Source organism: Antennarius striatus, chromosome 2 (assembly GCF_040054535.1).
Source record: "Antennarius striatus isolate MH-2024 chromosome 2, ASM4005453v1, whole genome shotgun sequence".
Classification (NCBI taxonomy): Eukaryota; Metazoa; Chordata; class Actinopteri; order Lophiiformes; family Antennariidae; genus Antennarius; species Antennarius striatus.
Window position 1 is genome coordinate 20,184,412 of NC_090777.1, and position 13,760 is coordinate 20,198,171.

General features: G+C 39.8%; 1 protein-coding gene across 14 annotated transcripts in view; it reads left to right on the forward strand.

Moving 5' to 3' along the window:
- Positions 1-13,760, forward strand: part of huwe1 (HECT, UBA and WWE domain containing E3 ubiquitin protein ligase 1) — a 46,325-nt gene that overhangs the window by 6,238 nt on the left and 26,327 nt on the right. For 8 of the 14 annotated variants that reach the window (XM_068306122.1, XM_068306041.1, XM_068306113.1 and 5 more), the window contains 33 exons: positions 67-113; positions 247-316; positions 2,441-2,539; positions 3,437-3,643; positions 3,759-3,911; positions 4,002-4,064; positions 4,195-4,272; positions 4,374-4,424; positions 4,506-4,674; positions 4,752-4,852; positions 5,324-5,474; positions 5,570-5,697; positions 5,838-5,978; positions 6,086-6,191; positions 6,317-6,424; positions 6,500-6,601; positions 6,699-6,779; positions 7,087-7,193; positions 7,944-8,121; positions 8,203-8,294; positions 8,377-8,579; positions 8,712-8,769; positions 8,869-9,045; positions 9,426-9,671; positions 10,187-10,320; positions 10,405-10,517; positions 10,603-10,782; positions 10,890-11,106; positions 11,210-11,332; positions 11,454-11,691; positions 12,025-12,372; positions 12,718-12,774; positions 13,569-13,691. In XM_068306122.1, coding sequence (XP_068162223.1) covers positions 272-316; positions 2,441-2,539; positions 3,437-3,643; positions 3,759-3,911; positions 4,002-4,064; positions 4,195-4,272; positions 4,374-4,424; positions 4,506-4,674; positions 4,752-4,852; positions 5,324-5,474; positions 5,570-5,697; positions 5,838-5,978; positions 6,086-6,191; positions 6,317-6,424; positions 6,500-6,601; positions 6,699-6,779; positions 7,087-7,193; positions 7,944-8,121; positions 8,203-8,294; positions 8,377-8,579; positions 8,712-8,769; positions 8,869-9,045; positions 9,426-9,671; positions 10,187-10,320; positions 10,405-10,517; positions 10,603-10,782; positions 10,890-11,106; positions 11,210-11,332; positions 11,454-11,691; positions 12,025-12,372; positions 12,718-12,774; positions 13,569-13,691 — 4,377 coding nt within the window. In that variant the 5' untranslated portion in view covers positions 67-113; positions 247-271. The remainder of the gene's footprint in view (positions 1-66; positions 114-246; positions 317-2,440; positions 2,540-3,436; positions 3,644-3,758; positions 3,912-4,001; positions 4,065-4,194; positions 4,273-4,373; positions 4,425-4,505; positions 4,675-4,751; positions 4,853-5,323; positions 5,475-5,569; positions 5,698-5,837; positions 5,979-6,085; positions 6,192-6,316; positions 6,425-6,499; positions 6,602-6,698; positions 6,780-7,086; positions 7,194-7,943; positions 8,122-8,202; positions 8,295-8,376; positions 8,580-8,711; positions 8,770-8,868; positions 9,046-9,425; positions 9,672-10,186; positions 10,321-10,404; positions 10,518-10,602; positions 10,783-10,889; positions 11,107-11,209; positions 11,333-11,453; positions 11,692-12,024; positions 12,373-12,717; positions 12,775-13,568; positions 13,692-13,760) is intronic. The other 6 variants (XM_068306098.1, XM_068306129.1, XM_068306141.1 and 3 more) reach the window with 4 other exon arrangements.

Sequence of the window (13,760 nt, forward strand, 5' to 3'; positions counted from 1 at the left end):
CTTTTTTGCCTGTATTCTGAAATGGGGTCAGTGCTGTCAGTTACATTTTTTTCTATCCTTTTGCAGGTAACATAACTGGAACATGCTGTTAAATGGTTATTGTCAAATTTTCTGTAAGTACATTTAACTTTTCAAATGTGTCATTGATATGTCATTAATCTACCATAGCAAATTAAATATCAAAAGTCATAGATTGCTTTCTAATGGACTTGAAATTTACATTTGCCGTCTTTTGTACATCACTAGGAGCAACAAGAAGGGATCATCCACAATGAAAGTCGATAGGAGCAAGTTAAAGAAAACTCCTACGGAAGCTGTGAGTATGCTCGCTATGATAATATGATATATTTTCTGGCCTCATTGATACCTAATTTCAATTAAACCGGGATCCTCGGCCTGAGGCTTTCTCTGACCACTTGTCGTTCGAGCAGATAATGGATGTATTTTGCAAGTACATTTCTGCGTGGTACGGTAGTTTTCTCAAGGGTTTTGTGTTTTGTTTTGCGTAATGTCAAAGCTTCAAATAATAGGCAATAGACACGTGACTTGAACCTCCATTATTTAATCACAGGACTATTGTGGTGTTGGTATTGCAGTAACTAAAGCATTGTCATGGTTAGGACCCTAGTTTACTTCTCTCAGATGTCTATCACAATGATAACTTATCCTACACACCTGACCTACCTGGTTAGTGTTGTTTGCGTTTTGCAACCTTGTTACCCCGTTTTTCTCTTTCTATGAGAGTTTTCATCACTAGATTGGGATATCTTGATTTGACTAATTGGATCCTGCTAAAACTGAGTGTGATTTTTGATTGTCAGGCTGAGTTAGGCAACTTCTAACAAAAGTGTATGGGGGAAGAAAATATTGGGACATGATTGATTGATTGACATGTAGCTCTTGCATGTACAGGATCCTTTATGGCAGCACATTTAGATTCATAGACACCAATATGGGTCTGGTCCTCCATTTGCGTCAATAACACCTTTCACTCTTCTGGAATGTTTTGTATGTTATTTTGGAGTGTGACTTCGGAATTTTGATTATTCTTTCAGGAAAATATTTGGGAGGTCAAGAAGGCCTGCCTCAATCTTTTGCAGTCCATCCTAAACGTGTTTGATGGGGATGAAGTTTGGAAAGAATAAACTCAAACTGGTCCCTCAAAGTTAAAAGGATAGAATTGTCTATGAATCGTTTATGGACTGTCTATGAATTGTCTAGAATCTACCAAACTTAACAGTTGATAAAATGTAGTCAAGCAGGTCAAACACAGACCAGATCAGACTACCTGAAGGATAAGCATGATTTGTCACTCTTTCTCATTTGTATTCCTTCTCATAGTTTGAGGGATTTTAGTACTCTGTGTGCCCCAGCACTGGGTGACCCTGCTCTGTGGCTTGATATGGTTTCGCACTTTGTGGCTGAACTGCAATTCAGAAGCTTTCACTTCTCAATAAGAGCACCCAAAGTTGACCTTGAAAAATCTATCAGGGAAGAAATTAATCTAATTAAATCAAAGGTGGAATCCTAGAATGGCAACATTCTTAAATTCATAGAGCTCTTAAGAATGGCCCTTTATGAATCAATGTTTGCAAATGTCGACTAGAAGGCTTGATGATGATTATATTTTTATGTGTCTGTAGGTTTGAAAAAACACAATTCAGTGATAAAGAGTTTTGTCATAGTACTTTTCTTCCTATATAAAAGAATTTCCCCAAGAGGGATAAATAAAGTACTGATATTGTATATAAGAACTATTTACTTTTTGTTTCTATGCAGAAGGCAGCATGTACCTGCTCAGGGATGAAAAACTAGATAACCAAGTTGATAATGGTTTATCTCAGGATAGAATGACATCTTTTATCTTTACTTTCCTCTTTGTATCAAACATGAGCTGATCATCTGTTATTAGATGCACATTCTCTTCTTGCTAATATGATGTAGTTTGGTGGAAAGGAAGAGGTAGGTTAGGTTGCATAAAAAACAATCTAGATTTCTAAATAGTGCAACAGGTACAAGATAAAACTTGCTACGCATTTATTTGTGTGGTCTCCCTTTAGCATAATATCACCAGCCAGAAAATTTTAGTTGCATAAAAGTAACACAGCAAACATGCTTTTTTGAAATTTATTTTGAAGAATAACAGTGAGTAAATTTGTTGTTGAGATGGAAGAATGCCTTTCTCAGAACAATGTGAGATGGTCAATGATGAGCCAATCCCTTCAATGCACACTACTTAGGAGATGGCCATTATTTTTTGATATATTCCTAAAACTGATAAAAATTGTGTTGGACAAAGTGGTTTCTCCCGAATGTGAGATGCAAATTTTAACACCTTGTCATGTCGCGGTGTTGCTAAGTGTGTTATTTGTTCAAGAAAAGTGATCATGTAGGTCAGAACACGTTGCTTGAATATATATGTCTTCCTTTGAACCATTAGCCTGCAGATTGTAGGATTCTTATCGAGAAGCTCAAAGCATGCAGTGATGAACAGTTGCTGGTTGAACTGCAGCACATCAAGACCTGGAATATTGGAAAGGTAAGTAAAGAGAATACTTAGCAATATACTGTACATCTCATCACAAAATTGTAAAGAGTACTCTGAATGAACAAAGGGATCAAAAGGAGCTGTGATGTGTTTGGACCTATGTTTTGACACGACAACTTGATAAAATCCAGCCTATCAATTTAAAAACTATTCTATAAAGTGATGAATGTTACAATAATAAAGGAAACTGAAATCCACTGGAATGGTAATCATAAGCAGCTGGTACGTGTATTCTGTTCCTCAAATCATTACCATTAAGGCTTAAATTCCGAGTAATACATTTGTAGTATGGTTAACTTATCGGCAGTTCTGGCAATTTGAAATTGAATGTTAAAAATTAGTTTATTAACTAGTGTGAAGTTTCCTTCCTTTTGCTGTGCAAACAATATTGGACAATTCAAGTTGAATATATTAATGGAGTTATTATAAAAGTGCAGTTTACTTCTGCATAATTATGATTCAAGAACTTTTCTCACAAGTGAAATTCTGCTTAATAGTGGAAGCTTTACTGTGTGGTAATTGTTGATATGTAAAACTAGTGTTCACTTAGTGTTTTTCTCATAACAGAGTCACTGCAGTTGCTCTTTTGTGTGTTTGTTGAACCATTACATCACTTTTAGTTCCTTCATGTACAATACATCAAAATTTATAATTTAGTTACTCATTCATACACAAAAGAAGCTTTGATTATTTAAGAAAAAAATTATTATTCTTAGTTTTCAAATTATACTTCTGCCCCACCAAAAATCTCCCACAATAAAAGCTGCTGCTGAAAAGAACAGAGCGAATCCTCCAGTAAATAAGCAGTTCTGTGAAAACCATTTTAAGGGAACCAAAGAGATTTGGGATACTTGATTAATTACTGACAATTCTTTTGTCTTTTAACAGTGTGAGTTGTACCACTGGGTGGATCTGCTGGACCGCTTTGATGGCATTCTATGTGATGCAGGCCAGACAGTGGAGAATATGTCATGGCTGCTGGTGTGTGACCGCCCTGACAATGGACAACTCAAAGCGCTGCTTTTGGCAGTGCTCAACTTCACCGCACTTCTCATCGAATATAGTTTCTCTAGGCACCTGTACAGCTCCATAGAGGTAGGCTAGAGCACAGTCTTAACCATTTCTGATTATTTGTGGACTTCACATGTGTCGCTGATGAAAAAGTAAAGCGGCTTACTAACTTAAATCTCTTATCTTGTCCCCTTTACAGCATTTAACCACCTTGTTAGCATCATGTGACATGCAGGTGGTCCTGTCTGTGCTGAACCTGCTCTATGTGTTCAGTAAGCGCTCCAACTACATCACAAGACTGGGATCAGACAAAAGGACGCCTCTACTGGCCCGTCTGCAACACCTAGCTGAGGTTTAGTGAATGCAATTATTTTTCTATTGCCATGTTTCCAGTTTTATCCCTCAAGAGAACTATATTATTCAATATCATTATTTTCCATAGAGCTGGGGAGGAAAGGAGAATGGCTTTGGTCTGGCTGAGTGCTGCAGGGATCTTTCTATGACGGTAAGAAAATTAAAATAATGTTAAGTAACTGACTGTAGCTGTGGGACTGTTGACCTTTAAATACATAGTTGTGAAATGAGACTAATTACGAACTCTGCTTGATGTGCTGCATCTTTTGGTAAATGAGCAGAAGTACCCTCCCAGTGCCACCACACTGCACTTTGAGTTTTATGCTGAACCAGGCCCTGATGTCAAAGTAGAAAGGAAGGTAAATCCAAATGCAAGAATTATGCAATAAAAATATATATTTGAAATATGTTTCTGAATCATTAATTTCTTATTAAACTTTTTCTTCTTCTTTTTCTCCAGCAGACTAGTAGTAACACACTACATTATATTCACATTGAGCAGCTCGACAAGGTATGGTCATGTCAGAATTTTTATGACCCATTGAGTAAGAGTAGTACATGTTCTTCAGTTACACTTCCTGATCTATCTTAGATTTCAGAGAGCCCATCTGAGATCATGGAGTCACTGACAGTGATGTACAACATCCCTAAAGACAAGCAAACCCTGCTGTTCACACACATTCGACTGGCCCATGGTTTCTCAAATCATAAGAAGAGGTTGCAGGCTGTGCAGGCCCGACTTCATGCGATCTCTATTCTAGGTGAGTAAAAGCCCACTTCCAACAATTAAGTGACTTCCTTTGAAGTTTTAACTTTGACTTTCTCTTTGTCTTTACAGTGTATTCAAATGCACTCCAAGAGTCTGCCAACAGTATTCTGTATAATGGCTTGATAGAGGAGCTGGTGGATGTGTTACAGATTACAGACAAACAGCTTGTGGTGAGCAAGTAGTTTTTTTTCTGTTTATGTATTGTTATTGTCAATGTTTGTGTGTTTGTTCATCTGTTCGTTTGTCCACCAAATATCTTCGCAACTGTTGCAGATAGAAAGATGAAACAAAAAAGCACATTACTCGGGCGGCAAAGGGGATGAAAATAAGATGATGACCTTGACCTTGTGGAAACCAGGTCGAGGTCAAATTTCAACTTTTGTACACTCAGGAACTGGATAAGATACAAAGACAAGGGCCAGTGTAAGACAATAGATCAAAGCACTACCTATGCACTAGCTTTGATCTATGGTCTTACTCACACTGGCCTTCTCCATATGCACTAGTGAGGTACTACTTTCAGGGTACCTTGACCTACCCTGAAAGTAGGTCAGAGTAAGTCGTGGGATGTTGCAGTCTGTGACTGCCATGCTTAAGTTGTTTCCGACTTTCAGTTGTCTGAAATATCAAATGTCTTTCAGGATATCAAGGCAGCATCTTTGCGCACTTTAACTTCAATTGTCCATCTGGAAAGAACACCCAAGCTTTCAAACATCATCGACTGCACCGGCACTGCCTCCTACCATGGGTTCTTGCCTGTGTTGGTTCGCAACTGCATACAAGCAATGATTGGTGAGAATGTGGTCAGAAACTTCAGGAGAAGTGTTACGCAGAAGAAAATGGGAAACTCAAAAGATTGTTTGTTAACTCTTTTTTCTCTTTCCCAGATCCTCTGATGGAACCTTATCCACACCAGTTTGCAACTGCACTCTTCTCATTCCTCTACCACCTGGCTAGTTATGATGCTGGAGGTGAAGCCCTTGTCTCCTGTGGCATGATGGAAGCCCTCTTGAAGGTTTATATCCTGATCTTAAAAAGAGTCATAGTCTTGTCATAGATTTATTTAGAAAGAAAAGTCAATTTATCATCGAAATTGGTATGAATACACACACTGTACACTGAATGGGATTTTGTTGCTTATCTTTTACTTTATAGGTGATCAAGTTCTTGGGTGATGAGCAGGACCAGATCACCTTTGTGACAAGAGCTGTGCGAGTTGTGGACCTCATCACAAACCTTGACATGGCTGCCTTTCAGTCCCACAGCGGCCTTTCTATTTTCATCTGCAGGCTAGAGGTTGATCATGCACATTTTTATTGTTAATTCTGACAACCTTCAACAAGAAAGTCACAAAACCTCTGGAACACCTCCTTATCTCTTTATCATCTACTCTGATAATGTAGCATGAGGTGGACCTGTCAAGGAAAGAGTGCCCTTTTGTCATCAAGCCAAAGATCCAGAGGCCTAGTGCAGTTGTGGAATCTGAGGACATGGATACTGACATGGAGAGTAAGTCACAGTTTTAAAGACGCCACTCTGACCAATGTGTTCACCATCAAATATAGAAATAAGTCCAATAAAATTTGAAGATAAATTACATTTTCAACCTGCCAATGTAATTTTTTTTCTTGTAGTGTCAGAACTTGCCATGGAGAGCAGCCCTGGACCGTCCACATCTTCTTGCTCCAGAGCAGAGCCAGACCACCGAGCACAGAGCAGCACTGCTAACACGCCTCGTGCAGGTATACACAACAAATACACAGACTCGCATAAAAGTAAGTTGCACTCCATCACAACTATTAACACTTTCTTTCCAGGCATGCAGTGTATCCCCCAGAGGGCAGCTCTGTTAAAGTCTATGCTAAATTTCTTAAAGAAGGCCATTCAGGACCCTGCCTTCTCTGATGGTATCCGCCATGGCAAGTCATTGGCATCTTTTCGCTTAGTTCTATCAACGAACCCATGATCAAGGGGTTAATACATATCGTTATCATTATAACATCTTTTTCTCTTTAGTAATGGATGGATCCTTGCCTACCTCACTGAAGCATATCATCAGCAATGCAGAATATTATGGTCCTTCACTATTCCTCTTAGGTGAGTTTACTGTATTGCTTCAAAAAAGCCCCTCTAGTGTACTAGCACTTCAGAAGTGTAGCTTTTATCACAAACAGTTGTTGATTATGGAAGTCTTGCTGCATGAATTTGTTTGAACTGGAACCACAGGGCAGTCGGTGGCATGAGATGTCAACTGTTTTCAGAGTGGTTTAGAGAAATCGGGATTTTCTCTGTTGGATTATTTCAAACAAATACGAGCCTTTATATTATGTGAAAAAATGTGTGTTGTTTTGACAAGTGGTTTTATTCTTTCCTTCTCTTTTCTGTCTCTCTTCTGGGCTTGTAGCCACGGAGGTTGTGACGGTGTTTGTGTTCCAGGAGCCATCACTGCTATCCTCCCTGCAGGATAATGGGCTCACTGATGTCATGCTGCATGCACTTCTCATCAAAGATGTGAGTTACCCGCAAGGATTGGGAAGCAAAATGCAGTTCCACTTAAGAGCCACATTCAAACTACAAAGAGTCAAGTCCCCATAAAGAACAAGATTATTTTTGTTTAATGTATCGGTTCTTACACATTGTAAACAGATTCATGATATTTGCAAGGATGTGGCTGTCTGCCAGAATGCTATACATCAACAAAATATTGATATATTTAGATGGGACCATAAATGTTATCTTGACAACTGTAACATCAGAGGTTAGCCAATGGGGACTCTCAAAGGGACTTCTACATGTAGAAGTAAATAATAAAACAAAGTATGTGTTAGATCTTTGTCTTGTTATCCTACACCAGGGACGAATTGAGGAGGGGGATTTGGGAATGGGCTTTATCCATCTTTTTAAATGCAGGGAGTCGCATTTTTTTTATCTGTTCAGTTTCCATGGTTACAGTTTGGACCAGGGGCCCTTGTCCCCAGAGCAGATTGATGTCATAGCAGTGCTTTTTAATTATTGTAGAATTTAAAGCCTTTTATGTATGAATTCTTCATTTTAAATTCTTTTTTAAACATTTTTTAAAAAAAAAGCAACCCTTTCTGATATGCTGTTAACAGAATTTGCAAATAACAGGGACAGCATCAGTAATTTTTTCCACAGCTCAAAAATTGAAAAAAGATAAGGGGTCTTTAATGCAGAGAATATAGTTAATCTTTCTAACTTTATTTTTAATTACTGTATTATTTTTCTAACATTATTTTCTAGGTTCCTGCTACTCGTGAGGTGTTGGGTTCTCTCCCAAATGTGTTCAGTGCCCTGTGCCTGAATGCAAGAGGCCTACACTCATTTGTTCAGTGCCAGCCGTTTGAGCGCCTCTTCAAAGTGCTTTTGTCTCCTGACTACCTTCCTGCCATGCGACGGCGAAGGAGCTCAGACCCATTGGGTTGGTTGAACTGAGGAACACTCTTTTACTCAGGTCTTTGCTCAACTTTTAGTGAATGACATGTTCTTTGGTTTGATCCAGGTGACACCGCGTCCAACTTGGGCAGTGCTGTGGATGAGCTCATGAGGCACCAACCTACTTTGAAGACTGATGCTACTACTGCCATTATTAAGGTACGGTGACTTAGATTGCGCAAGTTTTTTCAAACGCCATCATGAGATTTGGCAGGAAAATTTCATCTTATTGTTGTTACAGTTACTGGAAGAGATCTGCAACTTAGGCCGAGCCCCTGAGTACATATGCCAAAAACCATCAATCCAGAAAGCGGATGGCACTGTGGCTGTGCCACCAGCACGCTCTAGCCATGCTGCTGAAGAAGCTTCAAGTGAGGATGAAGAAGAGGAGGAAGCCCTCCACACATTCAGTCAGCAGCAGGGAGAACCAGAGAGCAACAGACAGTTAGTACCAATTCATTACACAAAACAGAACTCTCAAGATTTTCCTTTAAATTGTTATTTTTCAAATTAGTTAGCTAAAGTCAAGTGTTCTAGTTGGTGAATGTCATTGTGGTGATGCTTTGCTTCTTTCAGGGTGGTGGGCACTGAGGAGCGGATACCCATTCCGTTAATGGATTATATTTTGAATGTGGTAAATGTTTTTTTTAATTTTCAATTGTATTGAGTCTTTTGTAAAATATCCCAATCTTCCTTCAATTTGGTGTTTGATGAACATGCACATGTTTTGCAGATGAAGTTTGTGGAATCCATTCTAAGCAACAACACAACTGATGACCACTGTCAAGAGTTTGTGAACCAAAAAGGGCTGCTACCTCTGGTTTCTATTCTTGGCCTCCCCAACCTGCCCATAGACTTTCCTACATCTGCTGCGTGCCAAGCTGTAGCTGGTGTCTGCAAGTCCATACTGGTGAGCACATGAAAAAAACAATTGGGATTTTTATGCCTTTACCACAGTGAAAATTTAGTTACCTATATCTGTTTGACCATATGGAACAGGCTTGCTAGGGATTATCTGCTGTATCTAATGACTTCATTGGATGCAAATTGTGTGGTTAGAGTTGTTGTTTAATTTTTCAAAAAGAATAATTTTCATAAATTGTGCTTATTATGATCAGTGTAATTATCACTGTAGGAGCAGTGAGTTTTCCTTTGCATTTAAAAATCTTAACATGACAAAATTCCCAAATTGTCAGACAATTTAATCTGCTTTCCCTCAGTTAACAAGTAATAGAAAAATATCAGATTAATTTATACTGAAGTGTTTTTTCCTTAAATGATTTCTCTTAGACTCTGTCACATGAGCCTAAAGTACTTCAGGAGGGCCTGTGCCAACTGGACAGTATACTGACATCTTTGGAGCCACTTCATAGACCAATTGAGGTGCCTGGGGGGTCTGTGCTTCTGAGAGAACTGGCTAATGCAGGCCATGTCACAGACGCCACGTTGTCGGCCCGTGCCACACCATTGCTACATGCTCTCACTGCGGCACATGCCTACATCCTCATGTTTGTCCATACATGCAGAGTTGGACAGGTAAATGTTGTTTTTTTTCCTCAAATTTGAAAATATAAGACATTTTCAAAAATGCAGTGAGGTTGTCTCTATGAAGTGCTTGAGTACTAAGCAACTCGGGCTAATATTTATATTTCCACTGACGTTTAGAGTGCCTCTTTGCAGTATTAGCTTGACCTCTGGTACTGCTATGGAACATTTTTTTATGCAGACGCCAACTTGACAGTATACTGACATCTTTTAATGAATTAGAACTAAAAGTAATTTTCTACTAGAAACCTCAACAGGTCACCTTTTCATTGAGAAATTAGAAAATTATCTTGGTTTTGTTGATCCTTGTTTAAGACATCAGATTAAAACCACTGCTTTGAATATCACAGATGAAAACAACACCATCAAAGTAGATAACCAGTCAAGTACAGATGATTACTAAAATTTAAATTAGTTTTCTGTATGTGGGTTTTTCCCATATCAAATCATTTTGTTGAAGGTTCAGCAGATCTGAATGTGTGTTTTTTTTCCCTGTTTTTAAACAGAGTGAGATCAGAGCTATCTCGGTCAATCAGTGGGGCTCCCAGCTGGGCTTGAGTGTTCTTACCAAGCTTAGTCAACTTTACTGTTCACTGGTATGGGAGAGCACTGTGCTATTGTCCCTTTGCACGCCGAACAGGTAAAGCTCTTTTTCCATTAACTTAAGTTATTTTTACTGTGCGATCAGTTTTGCCCCTGTAACACATTTTCCTGTGTCAAACAGTCTTCCTCCAGGATGTGAGTTTGGCCAGGCCGACATGCAGAAACTGGTGCCCAAAGAGGAGAAGCCATCTGGCAGCACTGCAGCAACTGCAGCATCTGGCTTCAAAAGAAATGGTGATAAAACCATTTAACCTGGTTGAATGAAAAGCACTGTGTTTTGGTAGTATCCCTCAAAAACTACAACCTCTTTTTCTTGCAGAATCTGAGGCAGTATCTGTGGACTCATCTTCTGGTGGATTGCTGGAAGGCATGGGTCTGGATGGGGACACCTTGGCTCCAATGGAAACAGATGAACCCACCGCTACTGACCCGAAGGCCAAGTCCAAACTTACCCCAGCTATGGCCACACGCATTAAACAGATAAAACCACTACTTTCTGGTGAGATTTCTTTGATTATCTTTTTTCATGTATGTTAATATTTTCAAAAAATGTCTCAAAGTCTGTAAGTTTATCTCTCAATAAGCTTCTTGTATTTGTATTTCCAGCTTCATCTCGACTTGGCAGGGCTCTTGCTGAGCTCTTTGGCCTCCTGGTGAAGCTGTGTGTGGGCTCCCCAGTGCGCCAACGCCGCTCCCATCATGCTACAAGCACAGGCACCACTCCCACTCCTGCAGCTCGTGCTACTGCCAGCGCCCTCACAAAGCTCCTAACCAAGGGTCTGAGTTGGCAGCCCCCACCTTACACACCCACTCCCCGCTTCAGGTAAATGCAGGGTGTGCTTACCATAATTTGCCATTTTTAGATTAGTCATAGCAAATGAACATATTACTGAATGTTGCTTTTTTTTGTTTGTTTTGTCTGGCAGGCTGACCTTCTTCATTTGCTCTGTTGGCTTCACATCTCCCATGTTATTTGATGAGAGGAAGTACCCCTATCACCTAATGCTGCAAAAGTTCTTCTGCTCTGGGGGGCATGATGCATTATTTGAGTAAGTCTAATCGAGTGAATTGGGAAAGATTCAAGAATGCTGTCATCTGTTTAATTTGATTTTTAAAAAAAATCATATTATAAATGATTGGGAGATTTATTGGATGTGCATCTTTTTGCAGGACATTCAACTGGGCCCTTTCAATGGGTGGTAAGGTGCCAGTGTCTGAGGGGCTGGAGCATACTGATCTGCCAGATGGGACAGGGGAATTTTTGGATGCGTGGTTAATGCTGGTTGAGAAGATGGTGAACCCAAGCACTGTGCTAGACTCGCCACACTCCCTGCCAGCTAAAATGCCTGGTGTAACCCCCACCATGCCTCAGTTCAGTGCCCTTCGATTCCTCATAGTCACCCAGAAGGTGAGTATCCATCTATTAGTGATCAGGCTGTTGTTCCCTTTGGATATAACCTGTGTTTGTATTTACACTATTGGAAGTCAGTGATATCTTAAGCAGTCTCGATATATACAATTTTTCATATAACAGAATTGTACATAAAGAATACCTGGCAAGTTGATTCATGAGTATTCCTTGCAAACATTATGACTAAATCCATGTACTGAGTACATTGTTTATCTCTTTCGTGGTCTTATTTATATTTTCCTACCTCGGCTAGAGTTGGGGCGTTTTTTTAATTTAATTTCTTTTGCAGTTTTGGTGTTTTGTGATTTCAACAGTTTCTCCTACATACAGGCTGCATTCAGCTGCATCCGCAGTCTGTGGAATAGAAAACCGCTCAAGATGTATGGTGGTAGGATGGCTGAATCGATGCTGGCGATTCTCTGTCACATTTTGAGAGGGGAGCCCGTTATCCAGGAGCGACTAGCAAAGGAGAGGGAAGGAACGCTGCGCCCAGATGAGGAAGTGGCTTCCACCAATCCTTTGGGACCCAGCGTTGCCCCTGGAGCATCTACAACAAGTGGAGAACCACCAGCACCAACTGGAACAACACCTGGAAATCCAGCAGGAGGATCTACCGATGATTCAACTAATACCACACCTCGCCGGGACCCCCAGGTTAACCAAGCTCAGCTTACACAGGTATGTCAGAAAACTGTGTGATCTGTCTCTGTCTGGGCTTTCACCTTTTGGGGACTATTGTTAAGGAACAGTTGGGAAAAGGTGTTCATTAAATTTGTTGATTTAATCTGTAGTTTGAGAGCATGTTCTGCTTCGTACCTGGGGTTTGTTTCTGCAGTCTTGTCAGTATTTTCAGCTTGCTGTTCCACAGCAAGGTTTTGGTTTTGACAGCGCGCTTAACTACATTATTGCATATCGATGAGGCCATCTAAGAAAGATCAGAAAACAGAGTTAGTTCGTATACCAATCTTCCCTCCCTATATTCTGCATGCACTGAATCCTGGGCTACTGTTTGTTTTATAACAGGAAAGATGCAGTGGGGGAGAGAGGCCTGCACAGGTTCGCCAACAGCATCTCCAGCAGGTATAAGAGCCATTCAGGGACAGGGGAAGAAATTAGTGAGGAGAGATGGAAAGAGTAAGGGATAGAGAGAGGTTTGAGAGAGAGGAATATCAAGAGGAAAAATGAGTGAGGAATTTGGGCTTCCTTATTGTGAATCAGAACCTTTTGGAGCCAGATTATCAGGATAGTTTTTATGGGAAGTGTCTTTTTAGAAGGGTTATGCACACATTCAAAAAAGAGAAAGAACATCTGCTTGTCCTTCAGTCAGTGTTTTTGTGTCCATCACTTCCAGATGTGATCATTTGAGCATTATATTACCACCTTCTTTTCTACCTCTGTTCATTAAACATTCTCTTTAGTAATATGCATGTCCATTCACCTGTCTGTCTGTCTGTTCATGTCCAATGATGTGGTTTCTGGAAAATTAATATTTTTGATACATGCAGGACAAACTGGGGTGACTCCATTTATTGGTTGCTGTGGTATTTAGGAATTTCATTTTTTTTTAATTTAAAGAATAACCTTGAATTGCTTTTTAAATACATACTTGATGAAGCATGTCAGAAATAAATTGACATGTTGAATTTCTTCATGAGCAAGTAGTGCCTTGTTATTTTAGCTTTTTGTTTATTTTTTTTTAATTTCTATAAGTTTACATTGATTTTGTCTTCTACCCTGACTATTCAAAAAAATTAAAATGCAGCAATGCAGTCTACTACTGCCACTGTTCCTTGTTCGTATTTGAAGAGTGAGAAGATATGCCATTTTCTGCTGGCTGTTGCTCTTGTAAAAACATTTGTTCTGTGTTGTTTCAGCTGATGGATATGGGTTTCTCAAGAGAACATGCCATGGAGGCCCTACTTAACACCAGCACTATGGAGCAGGCCACTGAGTATCTACTTACGCACCCTCCACCCCTACTTGGTGGAACAGTCAGAGTACGGATTCACAGACCAAAAAACTGTTTGTTTGATAAGCCATTTTTCAGACAGCTGACATTTCACTTT